General features: G+C 35.3%; 1 protein-coding gene across 1 annotated transcript in view; it reads right to left on the bottom strand.

Moving 5' to 3' along the window:
• LOC130238108 (protein sidekick-2-like) overlaps nucleotides 1–15,582 on the bottom strand; it is a 464,443-nt gene that overhangs the window by 27,618 nt on the left and 421,243 nt on the right. The window contains exons 3-4 of the mRNA XM_056469016.1: nucleotides 2,800–2,906; nucleotides 135–267 (exon numbers count right to left, since the gene is read on the bottom strand). Coding sequence (XP_056324991.1) covers nucleotides 135–267; nucleotides 2,800–2,906 — 240 coding nt within the window. The remainder of the gene's footprint in view (nucleotides 1–134; nucleotides 268–2,799; nucleotides 2,907–15,582) is intronic.

Raw genomic sequence — 15,582 nt, forward strand, 5'->3', positions numbered from 1 at the left:
ATATATATTATATATTTATATTATATTATATTATATTATATTATATTATATTATATTATATTATATTATATTATATTATATTATATTATATTATATTATATTATATTGATTAAAGACAGGAAGTTGCTTTTGACTCTCCCAAAGAAAATCGAACTTCAATAATGACCAGGAACATCCGGCAAGAGGTCAGTGGGCAGTAAAACTTGAATTTGGCTTGAAACACCAGAGGCTCGGCACTCGGTTCAATTGCAGCAGCTGTTCCTCGTGCTAAACAGATTATAAAACGCAGGAATGAATTAAATTCGGAGAGAGCGAAGTGATTGGTCGGCACAACCTCATCAATCTAATGAGGAAGTTTGAGTGGACCAGCTGTGCCATTGGAGCAGAGCTTTTAATGAAACAGAGGTACAGCACCTCACCAACAGCTGCCGGTCCTCTGAACACACACACAATTACACTGCCTAGTAGGGGTGTGTGATACTAAAAAAAAAAACAATATAAATGTGGGGTGGCACGGTGGCTCAGTGGTTAGCACTGTCGCCTCACAGCAAGAAGGTCACTGGTTTGAGTCCCGGCTGGGTCAATTGGCATTTCTGTGTGGAGTTTGCATGTTCTCTCCGTGTTGGTGTGGGTTTCCTCTGGGTGCTCCGATTTCCCCCACAGTCCAAAGACATGAGCTATAGGTGAATTGAGTAAACTGAAATGGATGTTCGCCAGTACTAGGTTGCAGCTGGAAAAGTATTCGCTGCACAAAAGATATGCTGGAATAGTTGGTGGTTCATTCCACTGTGGCAACCTCTGAAAAAGAGATTAAGCTGAAGGAGAATGAATGAATGTATAAATTAATAAATCAAAATTTATTTTTGCAATGATAATTATAGGATATTTATTGTGTCTTGTGCTTGTGCACTTTAAGCTGCTGCCTTAAAGTGATGGTTCACCCAAAAATAAAAATAACTTACTCAGTTTCAAGTCGTTCTAGATATTATGAAAAATGTTAGAAACCTGTAACCACTGACTTCCATAGGAAAAGCAAATACTATGAAAGTCAATGGTTACGGGTTTCCAACATAAAAAAAAATATATATATATATATATATATATCAAGTGAAGGTTATATCAAGGTATATTTCAATATATACAAGTGAAAGTTGAGTAACAGTGACAGAGTTTTCAGTTTTGGTTGAACTGTCTCTTAATGACTGGTTCACTAAATTATTAATTCAACTGACCCATTCAAAACTGTTGATCTCTCGAGCAGGTACTTATTTTTAATACCTGAAGACTTCACAATCATAAATGATTTGTAATCATGGGAATCATTGTAAAATGTATTAAATTTTTGTTTGTTGAACTATTGTATAAAATATCTCATTTGTGATCGTGATCGCAGGCTGATATTGAAGAAAACAACACTCTTGCTTCTGTGATATTACTTAAAGGGCACCTAGGTTACCCCTTTTTCCACATTTAATATAAGTCTTTTGTGTCTCCAGAATGTGTCTGTAAAGATTCAGCTTAAAACACACATTAGATTTTTTTATTAAACCTTTTATAAGTTTCTATTTTATAGCTCTGAGCAGGTAGTGGTTTTTGTAAGCTGCGCCTTTAAGGCTAGTCCGTCAGTGTGCCTTAATCTCCTCCCTCGGCTGCTTCAGACAACAGACAGACATGAAGGAAGTAGATCTCACATAACGTTTGTGAGAAATACTACAGTAAGAACTTTACCAATGAGTATTTGATGCATTTGTTGTGGAGCTGCAACGATGAGCAACACAATGTTGTTACAAAGTTCACACACAGATGCACACACTCAGACAGCTCGCGCATTTAGCTTTGCGCTCTTTTTGCACGCAAATGTGACAGGACACAGGTTAATCTTCACTGCTGTATGGATATCTGTTATGATCCTAGCGAACTGAACAGACCTTTTATTCTCGGTTGCTTTGCGCACGTCCTGTCTTGCTGATATGATTATATGTGTTACTACGGTGACATGTTAATACGCAGTTGTCAATCAATTCGGTGGGCGGGGGGACCGCACTCCTACGTCAAGTTGTGGTCGGTCTGAAAACCGCTCCAATTGGTCCACTGTTTTTAAGTTGTTAAATTGAAAAAAAAAAAGGACTGGGTGTGTTTATTTGGTCTAAACACTATATCTACACATATGTCTGTCCAAACAGCTTGAAAAGTAGATTTTTCACCATAGGTGCCCTTTAAAGTAATAGTTCACCCAAAAATAAAATTATTGTTATCACTTACTGAATATTTTTGGAAGAAAGCTGAAAGAGTAAATACTAAGTAAATGTTCATTTTTGGGGTGAAATACCCATTTAACAAATATCACATCCTATAAATACATATATTTAAAGCCCATAAAGAATATAGCTTAAATATATTACTTGAATTATAGATGCATTTTAAATTCATTTTAATAGTCTTCACCATTCTTTTTTTTTAATGTGTGAAGTAATAATAATTTGCATCACAATTACACTTACATTACACACAATCACTTACAATAACAACAAAAATAATAGCTATTGCACATTCTTAATGTCCAGAACTAATTCAATTCATGTTTGTTTCTATAGCGCATTTACAATGTAGATTATGTCAAAGCAGCTTCACATAGAAGTTCTATGAACCAGTTTTCAGAGTTGAAGTTTAGTTCAGTGTGGTTGAATTTTCACTGCTGAAAGTCTAAACACTGAAGAGCAAATACATCGATGCGTAGCTCTACAAGTCCCACACAAATAAATACACACAAACACAGTTATGTGCTTAAGAGTTACTCACATGCAACTTGCACTTCAGTTCTCCTCTGTAACAAAGCTCCAACTCGGTTCCTCACAATGCACCTGTAGAAGCCAGCATGCGATCTGTCCAAAGATGGTATCAAATACCTGCGAGAAATAAAACAACATAGCAAAACAACAATAATGATTAAGCATTATGTAACACCCAGCTGTCAGAGTGCCTTTCATGAGTGATTCATAACAGTTTTATGTATTTCATTTGACAAAATGACTCTCTTTCTGTCACAACTGTCCTCCACAAACTAACCATTTAATACACTGTAAAAAGTTCATAAATTAGCAGCTGTCTCTTTTTTGTGATTCCTGTTTTTATTTTTCCTCATTTATTTATGATTTTGAATTGCAAATTTGGTATCTTGATCTTTCTTACAGCAACTTTTAAAAGTTTAAAACTTTGAAAAGTGACTTTTATTAACATTTTTATTAGTTTAAAGTTATATAATGTCTGATTTGCTGTTGTATATTACAGTACAAAACTAAAAAAAATAAACTGCCATTACATTTTTACTGTTCTTTTACAGACTTATTTCTCTAGACTTATTTCTTGTACATTTTATTAATTCAAATACTAAAATGTCAATAAAAGTCACATTGTTAAATTGTAGAGTTGAATTTTCAACATTAAAAGTTTTGAGTTTTGGAGCAAAATTTTCAGATTCTACTTTTTTTTTTTTTTTTACTTGTTCAAGCTACTTTATTAAAATGAGCTGAAACAACACAATTCTTAAGATTTCATTGGCACAACCTAATTTTTTTATGTTCATTCCACATTAATTTCTTAAACCCAGCATTTTTTACAGTGTAAGGCTTGATCTTGTGAACTCATCCCTGATCCAGGAATCGCTGTTTTAGTTGGTCTGACCCAAGTGATCAGATTAAAAAAGCTATCCAATATGGAATGGTGATAGCTAAAAATTTCTTGTCTAAGGCTTTCAGAATTCTCTAGCACTTTACATTTAAAGAGACTTAGACATAATCTTACTGATAGCATTGCAGGCTATGAAATGCTACCAAAACGTATGAAAACTTTTTTTAGATATCTGTCAAATGTCAAGGATAACAGGCCTTGTTTCAGTGACTTTTGTAAAATTTTCGTTTTTCACTAACCACGCATAAACGTTTCTTTCTCAAAAACACAAACACATACAAACATGCTGCTTAGGTATTATTGTAGCCCAGCTTGTGCTGTTTACATTGTTATCACACTTTAGCCATTATGATGTTTTTTAAGATACTGAAAACAACACAAATGTCAGCGTATGTCAAAACTTCTTCATGGTCGCAAAACACCCTTAGACCCCTGGGGGTTAAGGGTATGACCCCGTCATTGTATTGCCTGTGCCCACTGGCCTAGAAATATGTGTGTAAAATTGTTATGTATAAAACTGGAGGAACTGATGTGAAAATGGCTTTAAAATATTTTTTTTCTGTCTTTTGTCTTGTTTTTTTTTTGTTTGTTTGCCTTTTCTTTTCTGTCGTTATAGTTGTTGTTGCTTTTGTATTGCTCTGTGTTGCTTTAAAGTCAAAATAAAAATATAATATTTAAAACAAGTGGAAAACACTTGTGAATCACAAAATACAGAGACTGTTAATTTACAGATATGTTTTACAGTGTAATCTGTAACAAGGAAAAAAAAAAAACAGTCCAGGTTTCCTTTTCACTTCAGTTTATGCTCTTACCATGTAAGGGAGCTCTTCTCCTGAGAGACTAAAATGTATAACTTTCTTTCTCTCCTTGTCATGACCTTGAATTCTTCTGATTCCCAGCATTTATATGTACCTGTATTAGCATCTTTTCCTCAATAGGTGGCGCTCTAACATACACAATGACTAAAGCAAGTTATTGTGAGGCCTGTGAGTGAGTAAATAGCACATGATTAAACCATGTCCCAATAGTTTCATATTCCTCTGCCCGAGTCCCTCATTATTTACATTACAGCCAATATGGCAGAACACCAACTACGACCAGAGAACCGTTAATTACTTGCTTCTGTTGTTCATTTGTGAAAGACTGAATCACATGAATTAACAGCCATGGGGGAAACAAAACCAAAAAACACTCATATTAGATTATAGCACTTCATCACTGACGAGAGCAATGAATTCCTGCCGTTTTTGAAGGATATCTTCAAAAGACGTATTAAAGTGAAGAAGTCGTGGATTTTTATGACTCTCTTTTGGTTCATTTTAAGCTTGGTGTGAAAAAAATAATAATAAAAAGTTTTATTTTATGAAATAAATGTGGGTAATTCTATACTTTCAAAGTATTCATGTACATATCACTAAACCAGAATAGCAAGGCTATAGAATATACCGTATATTCTGGCTGGATATAATTATTCATTCAGATCTTATCAAATCGAAAAGAAAAGAAACACTTCAAGGAGGAGAGTAAAATGTGTGCTTAACAGATGAAGTTTTATCCTTTGACCTGTGCATTGACTGTAAAAAAAAATACAAATAAAAAGATTTTCTTGCTCAGTATTTTGTCTTGTTACGTCTACATTTTCTTGAGAAGGAAAATTACTTGAAAAGCAGGTTTTTCTTTCTGAAAGAAACATTAATATAAAGGGTGGCTCAGCGGTTAGCACTGTCACTTTATAGCAAGAAGGTCGCTCGTTCAATCCCTGGCTGGGCCAGTTGGCATTTCTGTGTGGCGTTTGCACGTTCTCCCCGTATTCATGTGGATTTCCTGAGGTGCTCCGGTTTCCCCCACAGTCCAAAGACATGCGCCATAGGTGAAATGGAAAAACTATAGTATATGAGTGTGTGAATGAGTTTGTATGGGTGTTTCCCGGTACTGGGTTGCAGCTGAAAGAGCATCCGCTGTGTAAAACATATGCTGGATAAGTTGGTGGTTCGTTCCGCCCTGATAAATAAAGGGACTAAGCTGAAGGAAAATGAATGAATGACTATTAATATGAAGCAAGTTTGTTTAAATCAAGAACATTAGTATATGAACAAAACTTTAGGTCAGACAAAATACATATAAAGGACTCCTTTCAAATTATTTATAGATATGCGGCCATTAAATAATAAATTACAATTGAATATAGAGCGGGCGGCACAGTGGCTCAGTGGTTAGCATTGTCATCTCACAAGAAGAAGGTCACTAGTTCAGTTCCCGTCAGGGCCAGTTGGCATTTCTGTATAGAGTTTGTTTGTTCTCCCTGTGTTTGTGTGGGTTTCCTCCATGTGAGCTACCCTCAAAAAGACACACTGTATAGGTGAATTGGCCGTAGTATATGTGTGCATGTGTGAATGCAAAAGTATATGGGCGTTTCTACTGGGTTGCGGCTGGAAGGGCATCCACTGCATAAAACATATGCGGGAATATTTGGATGAATGTAGAGTGGATTCTGAATATTTCAGGTATGCATGGGGCACTTTTAGGTGTCACAAGTTCATATTGTCAAGTTTTCTGTATTTCTGCATAATGTAACATAAAACGTACAGTAAAAATGAAAACCTATTTAGCCGTTACCCATCTTTTAGATACTTTTGGTATTGAGTTTTCATAATAACACGAATGTACACCTGCAAAAAAAAGCAGTAAGTCCATCTGAAAGTGAAAGTTTCTTTAGAAAAGAAGATCTTTCAGAATAATATTTATGTAGTTTTAATGTTTTTTTAGAAGTAAACACAGAGGTATCATATATGTGGATAGTTTCTGAGTGAAATTTTAAGAATATTACAATTCATCCATTTCAATGGACTTCCAAATATAAATATTTGGTAATTCTGAGAATATACTTCAGTCAGAATTATTAGCCCCCTGTTTATTTTTTTTCCCCAATTTGTTTAACGGAGAGAATATTTTTGTTCTACACATTTCTAAACATATAATATAATATGTTAATATGTCACAATAACTGATTTATTTTATGAATGGCATGATGACAATAATATTTTACTAGATATGTTTCAAGACAGCCTAAAGTCACATTTAAAGACTTACTTAGGTTAATTAGGTTAACTAGGCAGGTTAGGGTAATTAGGCAAGTCTGTAGACTATCGAAAAAATTGCTTAAAGGGGCTAATAATTTTGACTTAAAATGTTTTTTTTTTTTTAAATTTAAAACTGCTTTTATTCCAGCCGAAATCAAACAAGACTTTCTCCAGAAGAAAAAAAAACATTATCAGACATACTGTGAAATGTCCTTGCTCTGTTAAACAACAAAATTTGGGAAATATTCAAAAAAGAAAAAAACATTGAAAGGGGGGCTAATAATTCTTAAGACTTCAACTGTATGTTCTTATATTTTTTGAATACAAAGAAACAAGCATATATAATTTAATTAGAAATACTCAAAAAATATTGTTTTATGTAAACGAAAAGATGCGCATTGATTTTAAAAATGCACAGTAAAAAATGTACGCGCATAACTTTTTTTATTCAATAAGAAAAGATGTGCATAAACTATGATGAAAAAACTTTTACTGAACAAATTCCAATACGTGCATTTAAAAGTGTGATTGTGTGATGTGATTTTGGTATATGAGTTCATGTAAAGATAAAAATGTGTTTGAATGGACAAACCAGCAGGGGAGCACATTGTAAAACATTTGAGATGTTGTTTTGGTCATTCTAAAATGCCTTAACCATTTTAGTATTAGTGTTATTATATTATTAATGACCTCCAGAACACCAGTTAATCAGGGCTTGATGGTTTTGTTCTCTATGACTTGTTGGATAGAAACGCTGCTTTATTCGCACGTCTTTTATGCGATATTCCAGCCTGATCTCATAAGAAAACGTAAGTATTTTGTCAGTTTAGTGGCTAATTCGTACAAATTTGTACGAGTTCATTCGTACGAAATTGTGCGATATTAAAAAGGAGGCGTGGCACCTAACCCCACCCCTAAACCCAACCGTCATTGGGGGATGAGCAAATCGTACTAAATCGTACAAATTTAATCGTAGGAATTCATACGAATTAGCCAATGAATTAAAAAGTTACGAATTGCCATGAGATTGTGTTGGATATTCCAGTTTTGTGTATACATTTATTTCGCATCTTTGGATGGAAACATAGCTTGATGTGTAATTTGAAGTATCTAAGAAATTCCCAGTTTTTATTTAATTTCAAGAGTTCACACTTAGATATTGTTTGACAACTGTTAGCAGGTTTGGCATGCTGTCCCGGGAGAGAACCCTGAGCTCGGAGATAGGTGAGCCCAGGGCTCCCGCCTGGTCCATAGAGCATATGCGGGGAGTACGAGATCAGGTGGTTCTCGAGAGCTCCCCGTGGTAAGAGGAAGAAAGGAGGAGAAGGGGTGGATGGGGGGTTTCTTCGGAAAACGAAGATAAGAGAGTAGTTCTAGCTAGGCTACTTATAGTGAGTTGGGGTAAATCTGATTGGCTAACTAGCGAATGTAGATGAGTGGCCAGCTGCAGTCAATCATATCACGTGGTCCTCTCGAAATTAGTTTGAAAACTTCACAAAAAATAAAAGAAAATATATTTAAAAGTTTTACATTTGGTCACAATAGCTCATCAATTAAAAATACACACTAAAAATAACATTTGTTTAAGTTTAAATAGACCTGGAAGCGAAAATAGTACACCAATTTTGTGTATAAAATCCCCAATATCAACCTTTTTTTTCATGGCTGAAAAAGCTTTTCTCTTTATATATAAACCATCTAAAACTTCATTACCTTAATTTACCTCTTATTGTGTAGCGGATGAAATTGGATCATCTTCTAAACCATTTTAATTCAAACAAAGAGCATTTCCCCTGTAGCCCTGCTGACCTCAACTCAAATTAAAATGACCTGAAGGCCCATGGGCCGCACATTACTGGACAGAAATGCTCTTCGGCCTCCCGGATCAATGATGCGGGGGGGAGATAAAAGAACGAAATGGCACAGAAATGAGCAGGATAGAGGGAAGGAATGCGAGAGGGAGAAAGAGATGAGGAAGACACTCGACGTTTCGATCTGGCTGCTTTAAAAAGCCATTGACCTCAGATGGCAATCAATACAAACAATGGAGTAGAGACAGTAAAGAGATCTGTCCAGACACACAGAACGAGACTGACGGAGAGAAGGAGAGCTAATCAGAGATACAGTGGCCAACACTAATACTGGCACACTTGGTAAATATATGAAAAAAGACATTTATGGGGAATAAAATGGCTTTATTGTTGTTTAACCTTTCGATATTTTGCTCAAACACAAACTCAAAACAATAATAAAAAACTCATATAAGCATCTCCGCTTACAATGTTCATTTTGCTAGCTCACATTGTTACTCATACTGTAACTAGGGCCAGACAGAATCCACGGACATTTTTTTTTTTTGCTATTACTGCAGAGAATTTTGTAAAAAAATCTGCGGATTTCTGTGGAATTATTCTGTGGAGTATCATATATAAAAGCGTACTATATAAAAAAAAAAAAACACACATGTTTAACTTTTATTTAATGTTTACAATGCAAATCCAATTAGATCCACTTATTTGGTAAACAAAGCAAGTCTCTCATATAATATCTACTAAAAGACAAAAAAACATTACTTTACAAACTGTATTTTAAATAAATCATATGGACATTTTAATATTACTATTATCATATCACAATAATATTACTGAAATTTATTTAAAAACTGAATAAATATATTTATAACCCATTTTGGGTTATGGGTAGGCCCACATGAAGTCTGCATGCATATTTTTAGCCTATCATTAAGTCTATGTATTTACTTGTGTAAATTTGTGTAAAGTTATAACTTTACACACATTTACACAAGTAAATACATAGACTTAATGATAGGCTAAAAATATGCACGCAGACTCCATGTGGGCCTACCCATAACCCAAAATGTTTACTTAATAACCCAATCAACTTATATTGTAATACCCAAATGAATGTTTTCTTATTAAAAAAAAAATTGTCTATAGTGTATGAGTGTGGATGAGTGTGTTTGGATGCTTCCCAGAGGTGGGTTGCAGCTGGAAGGGCATCCGCTGTGTAAAAACGTGCTGGATAAGTTGGCAGTTCATTCCGCTGTGGCGAACCCGGATTAATAAAGGGACTAAGCCGACAAGAAAATGAATGAATGAATGATAGTAATGAGAACAATAGGACACAGTCACCGATTACAGCAGTGGATCAGTACCAGAAAAAAATCCTCCATAAATTCTAAATCTAATTCTAGGAGTTTCCATTCCTCATAAAAATAAATTGCACTTTAGTACACACTTCCTAAACTTCTGTTTATGAATAAAATATTACATACTATATTGTTTTGTGTGTGTGTGTGTGTGTGTTTAAAAGAGCAAATGACATATTTTAAAGAAAGCCTGTAATTAAGATTTCTTTGCCCAAATAACTCGTCACTAACATCATACCAAAATTTAAGAGAGACATCACTTAAGAAACATCAGAAAAGATGAGATAAGCCTTCCTCAGGCATATTACAATGTGCAAGTATTGCCAACATCCATGAATTTAGATAAAGCTACTTTGCAAGGGTAAATTTTGTGAAGTATTTTAAAATGTACATGCCAAAATTTAAAGTGGATTGATCAGGAAGCTTTCCGGTTAATATCAATAATTTTTGCATTCCAATAAAATTTTCTTCTAGAGGATATTTTGTGTTTAGATTGCAAAATCAGCCTAATTTTTGTTGAAGAAAATATGTCAGATATGTCACCATCACCATCAATTTAATAATACTCTCTATAACCTTTGGTTTGCTATGAGGGAATGATGCGCAATAAGAAAGCCCTGCCCCCCAACTCAATATTCAGTTTCAGTACGCGGACTTTGAGACACTTTCACCTATTGATTGTGGAGGGGTATTCTTTGCTCGTATTTACTAAGGGTGCCGATATTTTTGTAGGGCACTGTATTTCATGAAGCAAAAAATAAAAAGCAAGACAAAGTCCAGTGCAAAAATAGAGATGTGGACACAGAAACACATACAAGCGGGAAGACAACAGAAGGAGAGTGATTGATCAGCCAGACGCTGTTAGAAGGTCAGTTGTGTGGCTTTTCAGTCAAGACGTCAACATTATCTGTCACTCAAGCTACCACTGGCTCTAATAGCTTTCCAATAGAGGGCCACTCTGTAGCCATGTTCACATTTTTCATTCATTCATTCATTTTCGGCTGGCTTAGTCCCTTTATTAATCCGGGCTTGCCACAGCGGAATGAACCGCCAACTTATCCAGCATTTGTTTTATGCAGCGGATGCCCTTCCAGCTGCAACCCGTCTCTGGGAAACATCCATACACACTCACTCACACTCATACACTACAGACAGTTTAGCCTTCCCAATTCACCTGTACCGCATGTCTTTGGACTGTGGGGGAAACCGGAGCACCGGGAGGAAACCCATGAGTACGCAGGGAGAACATGCAAACTCCACACAGAAACGCCAACTGACCCAGCCAAAGCTCGAACCAGCGACCTTCTCTCAGCACTACCTACTGCGCTACTGCGTCGCCCTGTTCCCCTTTTTGAGGTAAACTATTTAATTTCTGCTTTACTCTGTTTTTACACATGATAAATTCTGATTTAAACTGCATAACTAGTGTACACCTGAGACATTTTAAGGGGAGGAATGTAATGAATTAGAAAACTTGCAGAGCTAAATGTAGTGGTTGCAGGGATAAATGTTTAAAGAAGGAAGCTGTCTTTTTATTAATATTTAGGAGCTTAAATTGGAGGTACACTTGTAGAAATCTTATTAAAGATTACTGAAACTAAATGAATAAAAACAAACAAATTTTGGCTTCTTAAATAAAATAAGGCGTATTAAAAATTAAAAGCCTCCAGCTACTGTACTTGCCAATGTTTCATCGTCATGCTAAAACTAAAACTAGAAAATAATAAAAAACTATACAGATAAATAATTATCTCTGTGTGTTCGTGTGTGTATTACATATGCAAAGTTGCAGTTTAAAGAACTGATTTTACTTAATGCTTTTAAAAATAGTATCAATTATTTAGAAATTAAAACACAGGCTTGTAGGTGTATGAATAGTTTGCTCGTCAGTGTGATTCATATTAATTGTCAATTGGTTTTTCTCAATGTGTATTTCCTGATAAAATAAAGGTTATAATAAAGGTTATAATAATAATAATAATAATAATAATAATAATAATAATAATAATAATAATATGCATATAGTCACAAACAAAGTAATAGCACATTCTAAAATAAAAAAAATAATAAAATAAAAAAATAAAAATTAAAAAATAAATAAATAAATAAAATAAAAATAAAAATAAAAATAAAAATAAAAATAAAAATAAAATAAAATAATATGAAGTATGATCAATCAGTCCATGTGCTCCGTGGACTTGCAGAAGGCATTCGATCGGGAGTATGGAGTCAGAGGCGCTCTATTAAGGGCAGTTTTGTCCCTGTATAAACAGAGTAGGAGTCAGGTTCGCAATAAGTCAGGCTTGTTTCCAGTGCATGGTGGACTCCGGCAAGGCTGCCCTTTGTCAATTCTGTTCATAATGTTTATGGAGAGAATTTCTATGCGCAGCCTTGGACTGGAGGGGGTCCGGTTTGGTGACCACAGGATTTCATCTCTGTTATTCGCAGACAATGTTGTTCTGTTGGCTTCATCGAACATGGACCTTCAGCAGGCACTGGGGCGGTTTGCTGCAGAGTGTGACGTGGCTGGGATGAGAATCAGCACCTCCACGTCCTAGACCATGGTGCTCCACTGGAAAAAGGTGGTTTGCCATCTCCAGGTTGGAGGAAAAGTCCTTACCCCAGGTGGAGGAGTTCAAGTATCTTGGGGTTTTGTTCATAAGTGAGGAAAGGATGGAACGTGAGATTGACAGGTGGACTGGTGCAGCGCCAGTAGTAATATGGTCAATGTACCCGTCCATTGTGGTGAAGGAGGAGCTGAGCTGAAAGGTCAATCTACGTTCCTACTCTCACCTATGGTCATGAGGTTTGGGTCATGATCGAAAGGACAAGATCTCTGATACAAGCGGCAGAACTTGAAGCGGAGATTCCTTCACAGGGTGGCAGGGCACACCCTTATAGATAAGGTGAGGAGCTCTGTCATGCACGTCAAAGTAGAGCCGTTGCTCCTCCACATCGAGAGAAGTCAGCTGAGGTGGTTTGGGCATCTATTTTGGAAAAACCAGGGCATGGTGCAGGGACTATGTCACTTGTTCTGGGGATAAGGAAGTCTGGGGTTTTCTCCTGAGATTGCTTCCCCCGCAACCAAGCCCCGGATGAAAATAAAATAAAATAAAATAAAATAAAATAAAATAAAATACCTTTCTAAAACCTATTTAACAAAATTATCAAAAACAAATGCTAATCATATTTGATGCAACTCTGATATACAGTGCTCACCATATATGAGTACACCCCACCCACAAATCTCTCATTTAGATTAATATTTCTATAGGAAACTGTACAAGATTATATTTGTGCATATACATTAGATTAGTCAGTACTGAAGCCAAATCTGGAGCTTATCTAACAAAATAACTTACAACAATGGTTCAAAAATCAGTAGCCCAAATTTATCCATCCACTTCTTTTCGGCTTAGACCCTTTATTAATCCGCTAGAGACAATAGAACCGCCAACTTATCCAGCATATGTTTTACGCAGCAGATGCCCCTCCAGCAGCAACCCATCACTGGGAAACACCCATACACAGTCATTCAGACACACTACGGCCAATTTAGTTTATTCGATTCACCTATACCACATGTCTTTGCAGGAGCAGCCGGAGGAAGCCCACATGAACACGGGGAGAACATCAGCAAACTCCACATAGAAATGCCAATTGACCAAGCCAAGCCTCGAACCAGCGACCTTCTTGCTGTGAACCAACAGCGCTACCCACTGCACCACCACGCTGCCCTGCCCAAATTTATGTTAGGAAAAGATTTAAAATATCAAGCGAAACAGAAAATATATACAATATGTTTACATTTTGTAGGTTGTAATTTGTTTTGCAAGATTTCTTTTACTCAAGATGACTACTCAAGATGACTTGAGTAAAATCTCAAAAATCCTAACAACTTTACTTCCAAATGTTTTAAAACAAATTCTAAAAGCATGTTCTTCACTAAATTACATATTTTAAGCACTGTAATTTCCAAAATGACTACAATCATATCATGCATTTTTCAATCAACAGATCCAAACAAAGAATATGAGCATCTTCCTCCTTACCCAAAACACACTCCAGTGAAAGAAGACTGTAAAAATAGTGACCATTACCTGGTCACTCACTGACTCCAATCCTGTAAGTTTAACCATAAAACAGGGCAGATTGTGTAAATGTGGAGGGAAATGGCAGAAGTGGAGAGGCAGGACTTGAATGACGGGCATCTTGTTAGAAGGCAAGAGTTGAGGAGAGCTGTTATTAACAGACTATAATGAAGTATCAAGCGATATTAGCGATGAGGTTAGCAGGTTGCAGATCCTGCCAGGCATGGTAAATTGCTTCTTGTGTGAAGTATATTAGCGCTAATGGACTAATTAGGAAGTTTGGGGGGCTGGTAGGGGGGGTTGCTTTTTAGTGCGATAGTGAGACAAAGCTACTCGCATGCCCTGAAACATTTGGCTGCCGTCAGTCTTGAAAACTGCATATGCTGCATACAGATAAACTTTACTAAAAAAAGAGAAAGAGACAGAAAGATGTGTTCCAGTTATCAGAGACTCTAAATATACAGTCTTTGAGAATGCTGAATTGGATTTAAAAAGAGCATTTTGGTAGAAATGACTGTGTAAATGGTGATTTTGATCATTGAAACAAAGCCTTCTCTATTTTTAGTGCTTTTTAAATACATAAAATATAAAAAAAAGAATTAAATTGGTAGAGGTAAGGTTTTAAAAGTGTATTTATGTGTTATTACATTGTTCAATTATTTAAAAAAAAACAGCATAGAAGCTGCAAAATATTATAATGATTTAGTCTATTTGTATTTTACAACATTTTATATTAATAGTATATTTATAATTTAAAATCGTTAAACTTTGATTAGGGTGGCACAGTGGCTCAGTGGTTAGCTCTGCCGCCTCACAGAAAGAAGGTCGCTGATTTGAGTTTCTGTGTGGAGTTTTACATGTTCTCCTTAGGTTGGCGTAGGTTTCCGCCAGGTGCTCTAAGGATGATAAATAATGTATATTTTAGCACTGCTTACGTTTATGAACTTGTGTTTTAGTATGTTTAACAAAGTTTTACTTAAAAAAAAAAGTTAATTAACAGTTTCCATTTATTTTGTGTTTTCTGTTTATTTATGGTTGTGAATTGCATTGTGGGAGTTTGATCTCTGCTCTGTAGAATTTTAATGTTGAAAATTCAACTTTACAGTTTAACAAAGTGACTAATTTTAGTAGTTTGAAATAGTATAATGCAGAAGAAATAATATTTAGAGAAATAAATCTGGAAAATAACAGAACATGTACCGACAGATCATTAAAATGTTATTGTACCATAATATACAATCCCAATCCAGACATTATATCACTTTAAACTATTAAAATGTTAATAAAAGCCACTTTTTCAAATTTTTTAAGATTAAAAGTAGTAAGAAGAAAGTTTCATAATGCGATTAAAAAGCATAAATAAAAAAAATAAAAACATGAATCACAAAATACGTAAAACTGCTAATTTACGGATGTTTTATAGTGTAGAATGTTGGAATGTAAAAGTATGATTACAGTAAATTACTGTTTTTCATTCATTTATACCACAGATGCCCAAACTAGCGCTCGCAGGCCAAAGTCGGGCCATAGTAACCATGGAGTGGGAGATGGAGTG

Source organism: Danio aesculapii, chromosome 12 (assembly GCF_903798145.1).
Source record: "Danio aesculapii chromosome 12, fDanAes4.1, whole genome shotgun sequence".
NCBI lineage: Eukaryota > Metazoa > Chordata > Actinopteri > Cypriniformes > Danionidae > Danio > Danio aesculapii.